We start from the raw sequence: 21630 nt of genomic DNA on the forward strand, positions 1-21630 counted from the left end.
AGAGTTTTGAATTTTATTGATAAATTGGAATGTTTACAAAACTTTTCCAAAGTCTATATTTATAGATATAAAAAGTATACATGATATAAAACTCTACTTCTGATGACTATTAAAGCCCTAAAGTATATCAAATTTATCTTGATTTTGATGGACATTCATTTAATGTAAAAACATTCGTGTGGGAAAAAAATTACTAATGAAGGAAAAATAGTACATATATCTATAATCCTCGTTTAAAACATTACCAAGAAAATCCAATAAGACAAAATTTCAGTTAAGGGAAAATGAGAAGAGCGAGGAAGATTTTTGGGGAAATATATTTTGATATCTTTAGAAGCTCCTACAAAAATTATAGCGAACTTTGATCATAATCCTTATATACATAGGCATGTTGGATCATTTTATATTTTTCCTTCAACTATTATTCAGTAAGTCAAGTTAAACACATATTCAAATCATTTTGATTTATACAAATATTTATGCAATTATATTGAACAAATTTTCAAAAAAAAATTATATGCTTCTAACATTCTAAATCCTTCAAGAATTTTAATATAAACTTTCATTGTATAGTGATTCATATATATATAACAATAATGATTAGAGGCATGTCAAATCTTTCACAAATTGTCAAATTAATAAGATATCTAAAGTTATTCCATCCATTATAAAAAAAAATTATATCTTTTCATAATTGATGCCAGGACTTAATGAAAAACTTTATTTTTCTTATTCTGTTTTTGCAAAATTACGCATTTATATCTTTACTAGCTTTATACCTTTAGATATTTGGACAACCGTCCAAAAACTACCTGAATTTAATTCTACTTTTATTACGTCTTTTCATTTTGGCTAATATATTTCATGTCTTTAATTCTCAACAAATTTCTTCAAGATCCTCATTTTCTTTCATTATTTCAATAATAAAATTGCACAAAACTATTATTGACAACTTTTCATTCTTGCGGTTCCATAATTTCTCGTATTAACATAATTTACCGAGATCTCTTTATTTTCATTATTTCTATCGTCAATTTCGGGTACTTGAATCGCTTCTAGAGTTTTAAATTTTAATAATTAATTATGTCTTGGGTCTCTTCTAGAGCATTTACCTCTATTATATGACTATATTGATTTATTATTTTCTTTTATGAGAATTTTCATATTTAAAACTAAATGTAACATCTCAAATCCGGTTTAGACATTATGGCCAAATTCGGGAATGTTACAAAGAAGGGTTTTGAAACTGTTTTTATTTCGATAGAAACCTTAATAAGTTACTTGTTATAAAGTGTTTAAATTTTACAAAACATAATCACTTACCTGTTTATTACCAAAATCGTCGTGAGTTTATTTATTCGCCAAAACATAGTTTGTAGTGGAAATCCTAAAAGTTATTATATTTTAGAAACTCAGTTTGTGTTTCTAGAAAAACCTTTGTTTATGTAAAACCGTCATTTTCTAAATCGTTTTGACAAACAACGTAGGGTAGAAAATAACCAAAACCAATAGTTAAAACCATACAGTCCAGAAAGTCCCAAAAATTACAAACTCTTAGATAACTCCAAAGTCTTAAAAATACCGAAAACTCAATGGCAGTTTTAACTAGTGGTCACCATTGAGCCTCCGTAGCACCGACCTGCCTATGTCCGAGGGTTACCTGTACAGAATAGACAAACAGTTGTGAGTTTTCATAAACTCAGTGTGCAACCCAACAGAGATAGACATGCAAATGTAAACAGTATTCCTATATGTAGAACAAATACAAATAGAAACCTAAGTCCTTAGCAGATATAGATTTCAGAATAAGATAATCCAGACAGATATACAAAATCCTACCCCCATCCTCTACATACCATCTCCGTCCATCCCATCACGCCATGTGGGGTTAAAAACACCCACCTATCCCTACACACCATATAGTGTCGAAGCAACACATAACAGATAATATGTAGTCAAGCTACCAGAATATAGGCGAAAGGTTGTCGTATAGATCACTTCCTCTTTATATACAAATCTCACCCCAAACAGATGCAAAATACAGATACAGAAATAACAGATTTAACATACTCGTATACAGATTAACATACATACTCAAACAGTACAGTCAGACATACATATCAGTTTCCTACTCAGATCAGACTATCAGAATATCAGGTTACATGAAAAAGGGTTTGTTTAACCCTTATCGACCCTATGGTAGGCCCACAGTTGATCGAAATAACCTGTACGACTCTAGGGAATTTTTCAAAATTTTGGGCCCTTATACCCGTGCGGCCTACACAGCTTGGCCTAAAACCCACACAGTCGTGTGGCCTGCACAGCCACACCCTCGATAGTCACACGGCTGTGTGTTGGACACGGCCAGCCACACTGCAACCTACATGCCCGTGTGACGTCAACAGTCCCAAATTTTGGTTTTCGCCAAACCTCTTTTTCTCACGTTTTAGGTACACACTGGGTTCGATTTTGATCAAAAACCACTCATGAGACCACCAGAACCTAAAACAACATTCCAAGAACTGATTAACAGACCATTTGCGAAATCCACAATGAAAAATCAAATCGCACAAACGAACTTACCACCGATAAAAACCACTACTTTCACGGTTTAGGTCGTTGGAGCGCTAACCACAAGTTCCCCGCCTATTCCTGTTCCAAATGTTTTCAAAGAATTACTTTCCTCATACTTTACCCCATTATTGAAATTCCAACATAAAAAATAATCACAAACAGTTTACAGAAACTGAAACCTACAGTCAAATGAAACCCCACTTACCAGAATCGTACAATGAACACTGAAATTTCGAAATATAATGATACAACAACAGATTGTAGACAGAATTGCAAAAAAAAAGAAGAGGAAGAAGAATGTGGCAGAAAAAAGAGAAAACTAACGTCAGACTTTTAGGAAGAGAGAGAAAAAATAAAATAAAATAGGATTTAAACAAAAATCTCACTACATCCACTAACAACCCAACCAGCTCAGAATCCCACGACCACCAAACTACTATCAACAGCCGATGCCAAAAATAACACCCACACACTCACACGAGGACTTGAACACAAGACCTCCAATAAGCTAACTCCTTACCACTCAAACTAGCATGCTCATTCTAATATGAGTTTACAAACTGTCGAAACCATTTTTTGAAGGATGGGGTCGACTTTGGTTTTGAAAGTGAAAATTAAAACGGGAGTCGCCACCGATCTTTATTAGGTGAGATCGGATCACCTTGCTTTAATAAAACGTTTTAGTTTATTAAAATGGTGTTTTGGTCTACGAAATTTGAGAAAACGGGTTCGGGAGTCGGTTACGTACAAGGAAGGGTTAGCACCCTCGTAACGCCCAAAATTGGTACCTAATTGATTAATTAGTGTCTCAAAGTCGAAAATTGAAAATCGGGAATGGATTTGAAAATGATCTTTTCTATTAATATTGATTTTAAAATTCTTGAATTAGCTCAAATCGATTGTTTAAAGATTTCCTTATCTCGAGATATCGAAGTATCATATCCCGTAAGTTAGGACACAATACCATGAATTCTCGAGCGCAAGGTCGTCTTTTATTTTAAATGAGAATTTCATGTGTTTTAAAGCTCGAAAAGGGTATTTAGCTATTTAGAACCAACGAGAGAACCAAAACCCTGTAAGTTAGGGCACAATTCTTCGATGTTCCAAGATGCGAAAATTGCCTTATCTTGAAGATTTTCTTTTTGAATAATAACGAGTGTGTCACTTCACGATGTGAGTTTATTTTGTTTGGAGTAAAATGAAGCAATCTACCTCGGATAAATACATTTGAACTTTAATGCGCGATATGATTTAAACGAAGTAAACAAATAAAAATCGATATAGAGTATGGGGTAATAATGCATAGATTAAATGCCATGTCAATGAACATCAACAATACGAAGATATTAATAAATAATTTCTAGGGCATGTCATGGCAATATTCACATGATATACTATTTAATACCCACATGGACAAGCGAAGAAGACGAATAAAACAATTTAAAGTGGATAACACTATGCAATAAGCAATTTATAAAACAACTTGAAATAAATAATAGGATAGTTATAAACGAATAATATATAAAACATAACAGAGTAAAATAGATAACACATATACAAATATAGTAAAAAAAATGAGATGAAAAAGAATCTAAAACAAAAAATGTGTAAAACGGTTTTAAATAACTAATATAAAGGGTTAAAAAAAGATAACTAACATATAAAATAATTCAAACTACATAATGTATATAATATGTAAATATTTAAAATAAATAATTTATAAAGTAAATTTCAAATAAATAATATGTTAAATGTGTTAAGATAAATAATACACAAAATAAAATATAAAGAGGGGACCCTTTCAAATACATATAAAAGAGCTTACAATAAATAATGTATAAATGAAAATTTTAAAATAAACACTGTACAAAAACAGTTAAAATAAAAATTTACATATAAATATAACTCAAAGTAAAATTTTAAGATAGGAGTATATAAAAAGATTTTGAAATAAGTGAAACATGGAAAGTTCAAAATAAATAACAATAGAAAGAATTTAAAGTGATTAACATATAAACTAGTATAACTAAATAACATATGAGAAATTTTAAAATGCGTATTATATGTGTAAACTAATTTAAAATAAAAGGGACATATAAGATTTCGTAATAATACGTATGATAGACTAAAATAAATAATACATATAATAGCTTAAAATGTATATAATAAACTTAAAATACGAAAAAAATGATTCAAAATAACATATATAAACGAATTTAAAATAAATAAAACAATTCTTAAGAAACTGAACAAACAAGTAAATTAAACAATCTAGGACTAGACTGGAATCAAATTCGAAATTTAGGGTTACAATTTATAAAAATAAAAACAAGGAGAATCTAAATAGGATGCACTGAAACAAACAGGGACCAAACGGGAAAATAGTCCCATTTTCGGACATGTATCCTGTTTCCAAGAGCCCAGCGTACTCAGGATCAAATTGAATCGCGTGAGAAATAAGTGGCCAAAATAAAAAAAATAACAGAAAGGTAACTAAAGCACTAAATTGCAGCGCACTTGAGAGGTTGAGGGACCAGGGGGACAAATATCCCTAAAAGAAGAAACATACAAATCATGGAGTTAGTGGCGCCGTTTCACCTTTGACTTTTCAATTAAGCTTTTATTTTAAAACCATTTTAACCTTTATATATTTTTTCTAAAAAACCTAATGCTCTCAAACCCCCCACTTTATCTCTTCCTCCTTTTTTCAGCTAGGGTCTCAACACCCATCATCGCCGGCGGTTCACCGTGCCGAACGGAGAGGGGAGCGGCCACAGGGTAGATCCCGTAAGACTCTCTTCTTCCTTGATTTTTTTTGTTTTAAAGTAAGTTAATGAAATAAAAAAATAAAACAAAGCAAAGATAAATAGAAAGATTGAGATAACAGAGGAAAAAAAATTGAAGTTAACCTTCTAAGCTTTTCTTTTTTCTTTTGTTTTTGATACAAACTTTTTGTATTTCGAAAGAACACCCCACATATTTTCGATTGAGGCTTCTTATAGTCGAATACCAAGAAAATTTCTATTGTTTGTTGCGTTTTTCTCTGTTCGTTGTAGTTGTGTCTCGTTTTGCAGGCGGTGTCAGACGCATGGAGGAGAAGGGCATGCGCGGGGTGTGGTGGTGGTAGTGCGCAATGTGGCCCATGGTTGGCCTAGCGTGCGGCGGCTGGAGGCTTGGGGAGCTGCTAGGGTTTCTTTTTTTTTTTTGGAAAATGTTTAGTGGGCTAGGTTGATTTGGGCCTGTTGGACTAGTCTTTTAGTTTTATACTTTGGACTTTATTTATTTGGTTTATTGGGTTTTGTTATTTTTTATTTGTCTGGGCCAAAAATTGGCCATTACACAAACAATATAACATAAGCCGACCCAACAAGGATAATGATTAGATAAAAAAGTAACACAATTTGTCAAAAGTGGAACTTGAACCCAATACCTCATACACATATTTAGAACACTTAGTCATTGAAGCAAATACATATTTTTCGAGATTTATAGAAACAAAAATAAATTATTCAGGGTGTTACAATCTAGATTTATTATTTTCTTTTATGAGAATTTTCATATTTGAAACTAATCGATCTTCCATGTTTCAAGTATGCAATACTTTCATTTATTTTAACAAGGTTGTTCAACTAGGATTTTCAAACATCACCTAGTATATAACTCTTGGTTATTCTTATTAGATTAATAAATACATTTAGCAGTTAACTTGTAATAAAATGAATTATCATTTTGAACTTCTCGTTTAAATTACTTTCTATAAGGATTTAAATAATGATAAATTCATATCAGGTAACTTATTTTATCCAGCTATTATTTCTTTCCTCCTAATGTTAGGAAAATTATCAAATCAAATAGTAATCACAAATCATATTATAATTGAGTCTCCAATTTATTCAACACATTTAATAATACAAGGAGACTCATAATTAATATATATTCACAACTTTCTTTGAATACCCATTTTGTATATTGTGGTAGAGCAACTTATACATATATCGCACCTTCAAAAAATTCTAAAACGGATTGTATCTGATCCTGACCAAAAGTCAATTATAATGGAAAGTATTTATCAAAACTTATTGGCATGATACGTACAAGTGTCTATTCATATAAAATATCATATCCTTATACATATATACAAAAAGTTTTATTTTCCAAAGTAATGGGTTAGCTACTAACTAGAGGCATTTAATCATTAACTCTATTAAATCATTTTACACATATAAGCAACAGTCTTTGTGATAGTTATTGGCATTAACAATCTAGCATACAATAATATTTTAAAGCCTAATAAATAAACTCACCAACATTAGCAAGAATTGCCTCGATCGCACAATTAGTAAGTTTTGTTCTTAAACAAATCATTAAATAAGTAATCTCACAAATGATATGTTGCAATTTGCTAACTCATATGTGATTATCTTATATATGCATCTACCAAAATTATGTCAAAACATCCACTTGTTGGATAAATAGACCCATATTATTTTAGAATGCAAGGGATTAAATCTCAACTTTTGCTAATGAGGTATTAATAAACCATCTTTTTTTTATAACAAAGAACACTTGAGAAATCTTTAAATATGAAGAATCTTCAGATTTTTTAATAAATATTGATGTAAATTATTATCTTATCACATCATTGTCAATCTGGATGGTCTAACCGTCATGCCAACTTAATTATTATATTTGGACTAGTAACCTTTAAGTTTACTATGCACATGATTCAATAATTCTAATGTAAACTTCTAATTCATCATCTCATGTGATCAAACAAATAGAAATATTAGCATTGTATCAAAGCCCAAGTCAAGAGGTAGTTATAGATGTCATCTTTGAAGCATCCAAACTCAATACAACAAAAATAAAAGCCCAAGCCACATGCATTTATTGCAAATAGAATTTATCAATTTTTAAAAAGTACAGATATTTCTTTTCTTTTTTTTGAAACTAAATTCAGATTGGGCTTTATTATCTTAAATTTAAAGAGTACATAACATGAACCAAAACTAATATGAAAAAACAAATTGCAACAGACCCAGTGGCTAATTTTTGACCCGGAACAACAAAATAAATAGGTACTGAAATCTAAAACCTAATAGCAAGCAAGTAAAGGAGGCCTTAAGCTGAGAGAACGGCCCAAAAAATTTAAAAAAACAAAACAAACAAAAATATCAGAAGACTCTAGACCCTAATTAAGGACACCGCAATTTTGCCCAATCAGAAATGATCCGTTCCCGTCCCGTCTAATCTTCTGCTATTTCTTCTGTGGGACGTTTCCACATTCCCCATGGAGGTCTTTTCCCCGTGCCCTTTGGTTTTCACGTTTCAGACTCCCCATTCTTCCTCTACATTCATTTCATCTTCAATCTGGTTCTCTCATTTTTTCCTTTTCCTTCAGATTCTCAGCATAAGCAGGGACTTTTCCTATTAGGTAAATCTCATCCTTCTTCTTTAGTGTCTCAGTTGCAAGTGTATGTGCTAGGTTGTTTGCTTCTCTTGAAATGTACTCAAAACAATATTTTTTAGATTTGGCTAGTAACTGATGAATATCGTGGATATATGCTCCCATCATTGATTTATCCTGACTTTTTGACTTGCACTTCTTTATGATTGATAATGCATCCCCTTCGATGATGGTATTTATCCATTGTATGTCAAAGTCGATTTTGGTTACTGTCCGACAAGCAATTGCTTCTGCAGCAAACGCTAATGCGACTTGGTGGTGGGTCTCTGTGAATGATAAGAAAACATTTCCTTCGCTATCCCTAGCCACAGTCCCCACAGCTGGTTAACGGAGATTCCTATCGTATGCTGCATCAAAGTTTATCTTCACAAACTTATCAGGTGGGTGTTTCCACTTCCTACCTCCTGTTACAATTTTTGGTACTTTCTCTTCAATTCCCTTGAGTTCTGAAATATAGTTATTGATGAAACTTGCTATCTCTTTCCCGGTCCTGTTGGCCTTCTTATGAACTCTCTTGTTTCTTTCTTCCCAGATTGCCCAAAGAGCGCAGCAAAAGATCCTACACCGCGAAGAAGTGTTCTGTTCAAAAACCCAGGTGAGCCACTGTTGAAACTCCATCTGAGATACTTGTAATAACTCCAAAAATGATAATTCTTTCCATACTGATATTGAGACAGGGCATTCACGGCATAGATGATTCGTGGTTTCTGCTGCTCTTCCACACCCAGAACAGAGTGCATTGTGTAATAGCCTTTTATGTAGCGAGGTAGTCATTGTAGGTAGATAATTCCATGATATTCTCCAAACTATAATTTTTATCTTAGAAGATAGATTAAGTAGCCAAAGATTTTTGTAAAAATTCCTATAGTCGGTCTGTAAAGCATAAGCTTTAGGATCAATTTCATTGCCCTGTAATAGTTTATAGGCACTATGCACCGTGAATTCTCCTGAAGGCACTCTGCTCCAGGCCAAAAAATCATCGTGGACCTCTTTTGCTAACGGAATATAGAGAATCTTCTCAGTTACATCCACTGGAATGGTAGAAGCTATCAACTCTTTTTTCCATTTTCTGCTATTATCATCGATTAGTTCACCAACTTTAAAGTCACTCAAGTTAGTAAAACATGAGACGATAATCTAGAATAATTCAAATCTGGTATCCAAACATCGTTAATAACTGAGATTTTCGTACCCCTACCCACTTTCCAGCATAGTCCATCTGCTAAGGTGCCTTTAGTTTCCCATATGCTCTTCCATGTGAATGAACTGTTGTTTACCCGGTGCAAATTTAAAAAATTTGTTTATGGAAAATATTTGGCTTTTAATACTTGCGCAACTAACGAATGAGGATTACTTAGGATTCTCCACCCTTGTTTAGCTAGTAGGGAGACGTTGAAACTAGCCATACTCCTAAAGCCCATTCCTCCATCTTCTTTGGGTCTACACATATTCTGCCACTAGCACCAATGGATTCATTTTCTCTCCTGCGCCTTTTGCCACCACAATTTAACTAATATTCTTTCTAATTCTCCACATAGGGATTTAGGCAAAAGGAAACATGACATAGCGTAGGTTGGAATTGCCTGAAGCACCAATTTAATAAATACTTCTTTACCTCGTTGTGATAATAATCTGGTGCTCCAACCTCTAATCCTAGAATTAATGTTTTCTTGAAGGTTTTGAAATGACTCATTCTTATGTTGACTAACCACATTAGAAAGGCCTAAATACTTTTCCATATCCGTTGACCCGCTTACCCCTAAGATTGCTGATACTTCAACTCTGTTTTCTTCTGATGTATTTGAGCTGAAAAAAATCGTAGATTTATTAAAATTAACGCATTGACCAGAACATTCTTCGTATTCCTTTAGGACTTCTTTTAGTAGTTTCGCTCCCTTATTTGTTGCTTCACCGAACAATATACAATCATCCGCAAAAAGTAGGTGTGAAATCTCTGGTCCTTTCCTTCTTGCCTTTGCTCCTTTCATCAGCCCCTCTTTCATTGCCAATCTCATAAGTGCCGAAAGTCCCTCATTACATAATAAGAAAAGAAAGGGGCTAAGGGGGTCACCCTATTGCAATCCTCTAGTAGATGGGAAGATTTGTCCCATTCCTCTATTAATATTAACTTCATAAGACGCTGTGGTAATGCATTTCATAATTAAATTTACTCATTCCTTTTGCAAAACCCAGCATTATTTCTTTAAGAAAATCCCACTCAACCTTGTCATAGGCTTTGCTCATGTCTAATTTAATTGTCATATATCCTTTTTTCCCTGGACGCTTTCATCAAAATGTGTGTAGGATCTCATAAGCTAGTAAAACATTATTCGAGATTAGCCTTCTCGGGATAAAAGCACTTTGAGCTGCATCAATACATCTCCCAATAACTTCTTTCAATCTATTGGTAATTGTCTTAGCCACAATTTTGTAAAGAACCGTACACAAACTAATAGGTTTGAAGTTTACTAAATTCGTAGGATTTTGGGTTTTTGGAATCAGTACAATATCAGTTGAATTCAAAGTGCCAAGATTTTTACCATTATGTAGAATTCCCATACAGAAATTAATGACTTCTTTACCTATTATGTGCCAAGATCGTTGAAAAAATAATACTGAAAATCCATCAGACCCTGGTGTTTTAGTTGGCCCCATTTCTTTCAAAGCTGAATACACTTCTTCTTCTATAAACTTTGACATTAACTCGGCATTAATATCTGGCGAAATTCTCCCCTTAATGCCCGTTAAGAGATGAGATAAATCTCCTATTCCTTTTGATGTAAATACCTTTTGAAAAAATAAAGTAGCAACTTCCTTAATCATACTTTCTTCAGTAGCCTTTCCTCCTCCATCGAGCTCCAGCTTAGATATTGTGTTTAATAAAGCATACTTGTGAAAAAAGGTTGAATTCTTATCCCCTACTTTAAGCCAATTCACCCTTGCTCTCTGCTCCCAGTAAATTTCATCTCTATCAATTTCCATGTTTAGGTGAACCTTAATATCAATAATCTTTTCCATCGTATCATCATTTTTTTCTTCCTCCAGCAACATCTCAAGTTCTCTGGTGAGCTTTTTCTTTATCCTTTCTCGCCCTTTTTTAATTGATCCTTGCCATTCTTTTAGATTTGATTGTAGCTTTTCCAGTTTCTCCAATATTGTGCCTGTATTTGTTTTCCATGATACTTTAATTTCTCTCTCCAGAGTTTCTTCCGTGATCCATCATGCCTCGAATTTGAACATTGGGCTCCCCGCATAAGATCTTTCACTTTTTGTATTAATAAGAAATAGACAATGATCGGACATCGAATGAGTTAAGTGCTGAATGTTACCTGTTGGAAAAAGATGCATCCATTTATCATTTGCAACTCCCCTATCAAGTCTTTCTTTGATATTTGTTTCTAGCAAGTTTCCCCTCTCTCATGTAAACCAAACCCCTATATATCCTAAATCTTCTAGTTGATATTCTTCTAGGATCTCTCGAAAGGCCTCTATTCGTCTTTCATCTCTTGGTAACCCTCCATTTTTCTTGAAAGAATACATGATTTCATTAAAATCCTCACTTACTAACCATGGGTGCCTCTGATCTTGTCCCAATTTCTGTAACAGATTCCAAGAAGCATTCTTACTATTGACATAAAGGGAGCCATAGAAGCCTGTAAATCTCCATTCTTCATTAACATTTTCCTCCTTGACCATTGCATCGATGTGATTCTTAGAGAAACTTCTTGACGTAACAGTGATATCCCCTGTCCATGCTAAACATAGACCACCTCGCGAGCCTTCTGCTTCCACATCAATTCCATTCAGGAAACCACAACTCCTGACCTTTTCCATACGCTGCTTATCTATTTTTGTCTCCATTAAGAAGACCGTATGGGGCTTTTGTTGCTTTAAAAAGTATCGCAGCCTTCTAACTGTTCGTGGACTCCCAAACCACGAACATTCCAGCTTATGCTTTTTATTGCGTCCGGTCAGCTTGCCTCTTGGCAGCTGTCGATCCCATAAGTAGTTGAACATCATACTGCTCCATATTATTAATCATTGCTTCTAATAACATTTCTCCACATACCTTGTCTCCATCTTTTTTTAATCTTTTTGTTCCTTTTTCATATACAACTTATGCGCCACAATTCTCAGCTTCATCTTCAAGAGATTTCCTCTTCCTAATATAGCTTTCCTCCTTTCGTTGAGCCGTCATTTGTGCTGGTGCAATTCTTTTCCAGCTTGCCTTCTTAGCTAATTTTGAATTTTTAACCAGTCTGTACTTGCTTTCAGTCATCTGTTCGTCTTCCGGGAATGTAGACACTTCTTCTTGTTTCTCCATTATCTTCTCCACACCGTTCGATTGTATTATCCCTTGCAGCATTCTATTCATACTATTCACTTCTCCAATTATTTTATCTTCTATCGCCAGCACCTCTAACCCACTGTATAAGAGTATTGAGCCCTACCTTTTCTTAAAACAACATTAAATTTAATACTCTCCTTTCCGATTAAATTTTATTCTGATTTTAATGCCAGCTTGTATGGTGGATCATTTCTGATTTATTTTTTTCTGCAGGATTTAACTCACTACAGTCTGTAAGGCTATGTCTCATTCTTCCACACCCAAAACAAAACATTGGTAATTTCTCATACTTAAAAGAAATCCATGATTTACTGATATTATTAATTGAGACAAAAATACCTCCTCGAAGGGGGTTCTGCACATTAAGATTTATTCTGAGGCGACACAATTCTCCATTAATTTCAGATCTAAGCACCCCTCCAAAGGTAACACCAATAGCCTATAATAAATCTTTTTTATCAAATTCAGGTGAGCACAGACTTATCTTTATCCAGAACGGTGATGAGTTAAGCCAAATCTGAGATTGTTCTATCGGTTGAGTTAATCTGTCAAATAATATTAGACTTTTCCGAAACAGCCATGGTCTTCCTTCCATTATCAATTCCAAATCTTCTTCTAAATCAAACACAATCAGAAATAAATTCTGCCTTGCCATCTGAATCTCAAATTTCTTCTTATGGACTTTTTATTTGTGCCCTCAAATTTTCCGGGTTATAGAACTTCCCTGTCCAAATTGTACAAATCAGAGTTGACTTCTCATTAAGAACCACCGTCGACCCTTTGATAGATAATTGAACAAGTTCTTCTGCTAGGAGGGAGATCTCATACCTCTTGTTTTCACCGTCACCACCACTTTCGTCCATCCCAAACTGCAGTAGTTATTGCTTTCTCTAGGACTCTCAGCAAAGCACTCTTAAGTGCTGATATTTCTTTTGCATAGATAAATGTGCAAAACTAAATAATGTGCGTAGTTATACCATAAATCCACTTAATGATAAAATATTCATAAAAATCAATAATAATTATATTAAAAGATAATTAAAAATAGAAACAATATTAAAGACTATATCTAAAAATAAATAAAAATGAATTAAAGCATAATTTTTTAAAAATTATTTTTTTGTTAAAAAAAAATTAAAAATATAAAAAAATCAATTTTACCAAAATTTAATCTTATTTTTTAATTTCTGATTTTTAAATTTTTTATCTGAATTTTCTTATCAAAAGAAACGTTAAAACTTAACCAACAAAAGTGGCCTCAGCATGCATAATGGGTAAAATACAGTCCGATGGCTGTTGACATAAAATAAGGGAAGTACTAGAAAATAATAAAAAGAAAATCTGCTGAAGAGAGATAAACAAGCATAAAGTTCCATAATGATATATGTTACTGTTTCTTGCAAGACTGAGCCCCAGTTACACAGTCACCATTACCATCTCGAATCATCATTCAGGTTCCAGCTTTCCCCGGTTCAACAAGGCAGATTCATCTATGTTTAACTTGTGCCATCTAGGAGGGAGAAGTTTCCATTGAATGCCTACAGCCTCAGTACCCCATAATGCCTATGAGGCACCGATAGAGCATGGAATTCCGCTGCTTTGGTCATGGCTTTGTTCCACTACTCGATCCGAGTTGAAACTCCCATTGAGCACAACAGAGTTTCTTGATAACCAAATCTACCAGAGCACGAAAGCCAAACAGAATGGCATGATTACATTTAACTGACTAAAAATTGGCTTCAAATTAGTTCATTCGACTTTGACGAAGAAGATACACACAAACCACAAGAAGGATTAGTAATAGTAGGGAATGTATGCCCTCAAATTATCACTAACTTTCAAAACCTAAGGGTTACTACAATCTAGTTACTTCCTACAACTTTACAACATAAAAACAACTACAATATCCTTGTTTAATGTCTGGCTGCTTTAAGGAAATTGTCGAACGGGCTAGCAGGAGGCAACCTCATTGACAAGCATGGGTCGAGCTGCGAGACAGCACCGTTAAAAGCATTCCCGTTTGAACTCTGTAATAGAGACCAGCAAACAAGGTTACAAAAGGAAAGCAGATCATGCTAATGTCATGGAACTGAGTAACGTATTCTATATGACATATTAGCAAGTCTTAGCAGTTTTCATTAGAAACTCAACCCAACATTTTAAGGAATTTGTTATTACCTTCTTCAGCATCATCGTGTGTCTATCAGCAGCAGCGGTTGTCAGTATAGTTTTATCAGCAGCTTCATTTTGATGATTTTCATGGGCCAACCAGTTGGAGAGCTTCTTCCTTGTACCTGTGCCGAATGCTTCACATTGGCTAGCCATGGTATCGTACGGGAGAGGTGATGTAGAGACTGATGTTGCTGCAACTTGACCAGCCACCTCGAGTGCCTAAAAAATACGGTAATTTATGATCATACAAAGATTCATGGCATGTAATTGCAGAAAATTACAAGAGATTACCGATTGCAAGAGTTGTCCAATGTTAATAACATTGGAGATAGAAGGGGATGCGGGCGCTTTAGGAATGAAGTGGGACAGGTCGAGGACAGATGCTTCACTTCTTGCATCATCTTCAAGTAATTGACTTGTTTGAACATCCTGCCACAAAAGCGGTGACCAGTTAGGTAGATTTGAAAAAGTTTATTCGAGTAACACACTTCGCAGCTTAACCGCTACCTCATCAAAAGAAAGAGACTCTTTTGAGTAGGGAGTCATTTGATCGTGGTCCAAGTCAAGAATAGATCGTGGACCAAACATGAATGCATCATCAGGTGTGAATGGCTCTGACAACTGCTTCATAAGATCATCTATCTCGAGCTTAGCAAGCACAAAAAAAATAGTATTAGAAACTTAATAGAGACAGAGAGGGCATTTCTAAAGTAGCAGTGGATCAATTTTGTGCATCCAACCTCAGTAATGGTTGATAAATTTCGAACCAAGATATCCATCAAGATGTTGTTGGATTCATCTATTTTATCCCGCAACCCCGATAGCAAAGAAGAGGCCCTTTGGTTATCAGAAACAAATCCATAACATTTGACATCCGCTTGAGGCCTTACAAACACTTGAAAGTCTTCATTGATGCCTAGATAAGGATCAGCCTGAAAACAGATAAGCATGGCTGCAAATAAGTGACATTGCAGTATACCGATTTAATGAGTTCTATACCACAAAAACTGCCAACTTTCTCGCATTTGGCAACCAAAAGTAGTTCTTATCTGGCAATTCAAGGAAAGTAACTTACATAAAATGGAACTATGGACTTGATGAGATCGATCAGATCAGGTATTTGATATATCTTAGCTGCAAACATCAGCATGCTCATTGACAGCATAAGGATTGATCGCTGGAATGCTGGAGTTAACGTCCCTGAGAAACCCCACACAATAAAACAAAAGGTTAACAAATTAAATATCTCGTCCTAAAATATAAAAGCCCGCCTATTAAGAGCACATACCATTGCTAGGGTCCAAGGAGATATCCTTTAGAGACAAGGGAAGTTGGAAGAAGCGGACAACAAGATTGTCATTAATGTTCTGTGACATCGCATTTTAGAATACTATTAGCGGAGGGACAAAGTAAAAAAACCATATATGCAGATCAGTTAGCACCCATTTATCATGTTATTTTTCTTGGTAAAAGTTTTCTTTGTGAAGAGCATCTCATGATTGTCTCGGCAGCTGAGAGCTGCCGTATTATGTTTTAAATGAAACCATCACTAAAATCCAAGCAACATAGGACCCAAAAATAAATCCAGGAAAAGAAGTTCCGAATTACTCAAGGTTAACACCATGTAGCATTTCAATTTACCTTCAATCGTAAAGAAATTAACGTCAACACGGAAGAGTGTGATATGGCTTCTATGTTTGAAGGCAAATTATCAGAAAGAGTGGCCTGTATCCAGAAACCTGACAGTAACTGCATTATCTGATCCTCCGTCAGCTTCATGATGTATGGTTCCTGAGCAAAAATTAATAGAAACATATTGATGGTATCAATGACCAAGTGGTAGACTATATAATTGCACGTATAATGTAATTGTGACAAGAAAAAATCACTTACTGCCTCAACCATGTTTGATGCAGCCGTTCGGTCAATAATAGAGGATATAGTATAGATGTTACGGGAACTCTTCACGACAAGGCCTTGTTTCGAGTCCTCCTCCATATTGTCCTTTCCTTTAAAATCTTCATGAATATTATAACCATTCTTTTCCGATTTGATGCCATCCTTTTCCCTTCGGAGCTTTTCAAGTAATGCTGATATGGATGCAAATGCAGAAGCATTGGTGGAACGCCATCTTCTTGGTTCATAGACAAAACCGGAATGCAGAGATGCAACTTCATGTCGAGGATGACTAGAACTTGGAATAAGAAGAGCTGAAAATATGTGATGTGCTCCCATACGGACCTCAACATTGGGATGCAACATTGCTTTCATCAGTTGAACAAGAAGATCTTCAGGAAACACCTATGATTATTTAGCAAATGGTTCGGCGAGATGTGATTAAAAATAACTTCAATCATTATCCAAAAGTAATTTACATATGCTAAAGTGTCTAGATATTTGACAAAAGAATACAAAAAACGGAAATTTCTGCAGACAGTAATTGGGGAAGCTACAGCACATAAAACGGATTGTACCTGTTGTGAGCGAGAGGAGATTAATGCTAATGAAATCATATGAGCAAGGACCATCAATGATCCAATTGTTGCACGAGCAACAATGCCAGAAGAAGGCAACTTCTCGAGTGATATTGCCATCATGTTGAACAGAGGTAGTGCATTATCAATCTAGTAAAAAAACAACAGAAACTCGAGTAAACTAAAAGCATTGCACGAAACACAGCAGAATGTACCAAAAAAGGATTTCAAATTTACCCCTTTTGCTATTTCCAACAAGCAGTCTTCAATGGAATTTTGAAGCAAGATATTTAAGTTTGACTCTTGCTGCCCTACCGATTCAAGAGTGGCTTGGAAACTTTTTCTCAGATGCCTGCATAGATCACTAACGAAACCAGTTTCGGCAAGCACCCCTCTAGATCTAGTTTGCCTAGCTAAAGCAGCCGCTACTTGTACGATATTAGATTTCAGCTGAGGGTCATGGGACACATTTTTGTGGTCTAGATGACGTATAACAGCACCTAAAATAAGTTGGTGATTCCCTGAAGACTCCCAGTACAACATGTCAGATAAAACCACCATTGCCAACCCCTGCTGAGGAACCCAGTGCCGTCGAGAATCAAGGTAGACAAATACTGGATCAAGTACTTGGCGCAATGTCGTACTCTCCTTTGCCAGCTCAACCATTCTCTGAATACAAATTTGAGCCCAAACTTTAGGCGTCTCAATCTCTTCCCTGTAAAACAGAAAACGAAAAAAGAAACGCAGTTTAGGAAAACAGAAAGGGACCTGAAAAGGTACAAAACCATTCTATCATCACTATGTTTCATAAATTAGCTTGTTATATCTTATAAAAATTCTCCTTTACAGCTCAGTAATAACGGTACCTTGTCAAAAGAGAGGGATCCTTTTTCTCTGGTTGAGGCCGGATAATCATGTTGCTAGGACTGGAATCACAGGCCACAATGGCACCTCTACCCTCACACCGAACCACTTCATCTACCCAATTATGATGGGGTTCTCTCTCATTATCATCATCAATACGAGTGTCTAGCTCATAGTTATCTAAAGTGGCATATACCATCTGCAGTTGGGTACATCAAAATTTTGAAAACAAACCGGCGACAGTGAGGGAACTACAAGAAAATAACTATGAAATGCACTAACCTCATCAAGAGCAGCAAAGATATAGGAATATTGAGCCATGAACCAGACCTACCAAGGAAAAAAAACCCTAATGAGTTAAACTATATCTAGAGATTTAATATGGATGGAAAAAGTTGGAAATTGAGAAGTTGCTTCATTTCATGATTAATTTGTGAACACGGAAACAGAAAAGGAAATGAACTTGTTTAAACTACCATGGCAGAAAGGCACTGCAAGCTAGATGCTTTCAAGCAACGTCTCTGATGTTCTTCCCCGTCCTCATGTGCCAACTTACACACTTTATGAACAAATTTTTCGATGCTATGTGTGTAAGTTCCATCCACCTGATCATTGCATGGATACAAATATCTAATAATAATTAAATTTCATTTGGGCATCCATTCAATACATGGAAATGAAAAACAAATTTCATATGCATCCCTTGTCAGAAAAAAAAAATACTTGCAGCACTAAATGATTTTCATATCAGATAGCATAGAGAGTAAATAATGTTTGTACATTCCCCTCCAAGTAAAAACCCATTAAAAATTATCTTAAAAAGCAACCATTAACCTGACTATAGATGAACGTAGTCAAGGTTTCGCATCCAAGGATCCGCATAGCATCTTGCTTAGAGTTATCGAGCAGTTCAGTAACAACATTCAGCAAGTTAACAGCAAAATATGCCCTACAAGGTGAAAAAGCAAGATTACCATACAAGAACATGCAAATACTCGATGACTCTCCATACAAACACACAGAAATAAAATGAATTAAAAAAAAAGAACTGGAAAATGATTACTTACATCTGCGCCTTACACATGCAAAGCAACTTGTTGTAAGCTTCTGTAACAATATTGATGAATTTGATGTGCTCATAGCGCAGCTCTTTGTAGCATCTTTCTTCAAGATACTTGGCAATCTATTAAAAAGCCAAGGAATCGTAACTATATCAGCGTGCAGGCATAAAATAGTAAGGCTACACTATGGTTAATTTGCAGACAAATAAGAAATATAGTCATTATTATTAGTACCTTGGGAATTCGGAAAGGATTTTTGGCAGCGTATTCACATAATTTGACAATTTTCCTTTCATTGGGAGGGGAGTCCTGCAATGCACGGTGAGGCTTTAAATTTAGAATTATAGCTTATCAAAAAGTAAAAACATCGCATATTGAACCTACTCTTCAAAATCGAACCAATTAAACTGCTAATTGCTTCAGCTAAGAATTTGGCTATTTCTCTCGGTCATTCCAAGATCCAACAGGAGGATCAGACATTTTAAAAATTATAAAACCATCAACTATGTTATCCCGTATGAGCTCAATAGCTTTATGAACAGTCACGCCGAAGCAACCAATTATAACAAAAGCAATAACTTACTCCCATTGAAAGAAAGGAATATAACTCTACCAGCCATTAATGGCATATTAAAGAATCAAAGATTCTCTATTATAACCCTTGTCTTAAAACTAAAGAACCCCCACCTAGATAGCTTTAAATGCCTGCACCAAAAACTCAAATACATACATATAATGGTAAGTTTCATCATCAAACAATGGGGGTACTGAACCTACTGGCCATCAACACATTACCAAAATTCATAAGCCAAAAAGAACAAAAAAGAGTGAACAATTTACTCACAGGGGACTTGGGGAAAATTTCAGACAATAATTTCTTATAACGTTTAACAGGTTGTCTAGATCTTGACCTCAAAGCAGGACAACACACACACATGCTTCCACAAGCTGGGAAGATCTTCCTTGAGACGAACCCCATTTCTGTACATGCAAAAAGGGAGATATTTCAGACCATAAACAATGAATAAACCTAAAAAAAGACTCATCTTTGATGCTCCAAAGCATGAAACCATCATTTCCAACGAAACCAGTCACATTGGTAGTGGTATCGGATAAAAACAAAAGGCGAAAATTTCGAGCTAAAATAAGAACAAAGATGAGCTATTTGTACCCTAAAACTAAATGTAGAGACCAAAATATCACCAACCTAGAAAAGAGAAACAAATAAAAAGAGCTCTAATCAAATCTATAATACAAAAATCGAAGACCCATCTTTCAAAAATAAAATTTAATGGGATACTAAGAGCAAATGAAAAAGAAAGTACAAACCTTGCTCAGCAGCAGTGACTGGCAGATCTGCAAGGCTGAGGCTAAGTTAGCCAAAAAACGATCAAAGAGAAAAAGGCGCGTGCTTTAAGAGAATTCAAAGGAACAATATCAAAGAGAGTGCATATAAGCAAAGAATCACGTGATGGGGTGTGTCAGGATTTTCCCAATATATGTCTGTTTGGTGGTAAAAACTAAAAAGTGAAATGTTTTTGTTTTGTACCAGAATTTGGAAGACCACAAAACTCAGAGACAACACCACCCACTGAAAGAACCAAAAAAAGAACACACTTGTTCATCAACTTTGAATTTGTTTGAATTTTTTGCTTTATGGCACAGGTAATCAATCTCATTGTACACAAAAAAGTCTTCTACATACCTTTATTTTGAATGTAGGGGATAATGGATTGTTTTGTACCATGTCATTGTAAAACTTTGTTAGGCTTTGGAATATGCACTTTAATCATGGTTAGGAATGGTGTTTGGTCCATAATTGTATTTGATGCTACTCTTTGGACCCATTCTGAGAATCTTCCATTCATGAAAACATTAATTTACTGCAAGAAATGAGGAAATTTCTGTTTTTGTTAATTTACATAGATTTTGAAATTTCCTTTCTTGCATGAGAGCAAAAGCTAGCTTATATGAATGTAAATATCTATTTCAAAAAATTCAATGTTTTTTAATTAAAAGATCGAATTTAAATTTTGTAGATAAAATATAAATTATGAAAAATTTTATTTCGAAATAATATTTGATTCAATTCGATTTTATTTGTGACCAAGATATATATATGCCTATATATAGAGTTGTTGAGTTTTTTGGTAATATATTTTGCAGCATTTAAATTGATTTAAGAAGAAACGTTATAGAGAGCTATTAGAGGTTAATAAACTTGTCAAGTACGGTAACAACTTGCATTTATTTAATGGTTTTGAAGTTAGTAAAGAGCCTTATTTATTATTTTATCCTTGATCTATGTTGAATTCATTATTGGAATGGAGTATAATTAAATTAACAAATTACTATATTGTGTATACGTTTTTTTATTAAATTCCATCATTAGTTCCTAAGAGATTATTTCCATGATAGTTTCTCTAATCTATAGATTTATTAGATGCTTATTTAATAAGGAATCTAGAATTCTTAAAATTATTTTGGATTTAACAAATATTTTTATATTTTTAAATAATTGTTATATTGATCTTAATTAATTTATCCAATTTGTGTAATAAATATAATCCAAATTCAAATTCTTCCCAAATGAAGCATTAAAAAATTTAGTCAAATTTAAGATGCAAGTCCAATATTAACACTATTAGAATTCTTTACTCTAAATTCAAC

The 21630-nt window shown here is 34.4% G+C and overlaps 1 protein-coding gene and 2 long non-coding RNA genes across 5 annotated transcripts; 2 read left to right on the forward strand and 1 right to left on the reverse strand.

Annotated features, from left to right (window-relative positions):
• Positions 1–4923: 4923 nt before the first annotated feature.
• Positions 4924–5878, forward strand: LOC121209354 (uncharacterized). Its single transcript, XR_005904476.1, has 2 exons — positions 4924–5361; positions 5649–5878. It is a non-coding gene; the product is annotated as an uncharacterized lncRNA (long non-coding RNA).
• Positions 5879–7682: 1804 nt separating this feature from the next.
• Positions 7683–9072, forward strand: LOC107886337 (uncharacterized). Its single transcript, XR_005904477.1, has 4 exons — positions 7683–8008; positions 8238–8421; positions 8574–8636; positions 8719–9072. It is a non-coding gene; the product is annotated as an uncharacterized lncRNA (long non-coding RNA).
• Positions 9073–13744: 4672 nt separating this feature from the next.
• Positions 13745–20705, reverse strand: LOC107927275 (protein SEMI-ROLLED LEAF 2). Of its 3 annotated transcripts, none has more exons than XM_016858324.2 (19): positions 20290–20705; positions 19805–19941; positions 19195–19269; positions 18967–19082; positions 18734–18848; positions 18376–18504; positions 18182–18229; positions 17902–18098; positions 17273–17750; positions 17036–17185; positions 16455–16862; positions 16203–16352; positions 15850–15928; positions 15637–15761; positions 15302–15493; positions 15069–15209; positions 14853–14990; positions 14568–14780; positions 13745–14416 (listed from the first exon to the last, which is right to left on the reverse strand). In XM_016858324.2, exons 2-19 carry the CDS (start codon positions 19937–19939, stop codon positions 14303–14305), a joined length of 3003 nt encoding a protein of 1000 aa, XP_016713813.2. In that variant the 5' UTR covers positions 19940–19941; positions 20290–20705; the 3' UTR covers positions 13745–14302. The 3 variants fall into 3 exon arrangements, with proteins under 3 accessions (XP_016713813.2, XP_040935862.1, XP_016713814.2); XM_041079928.1 differs by lacking the exon at positions 20290–20705 and adding an exon at positions 20168–20261; XM_016858325.2 differs by lacking the exon at positions 20290–20705 and adding an exon at positions 20132–20214.
• Between the last annotated feature and the right edge of the window lie 925 nt (positions 20706–21630).

This window comes from Gossypium hirsutum, chromosome A11 (genome assembly GCF_007990345.1).
Source record: "Gossypium hirsutum isolate 1008001.06 chromosome A11, Gossypium_hirsutum_v2.1, whole genome shotgun sequence".
Lineage (NCBI taxonomy): Eukaryota > Viridiplantae > Streptophyta > Magnoliopsida > Malvales > Malvaceae > Gossypium > Gossypium hirsutum.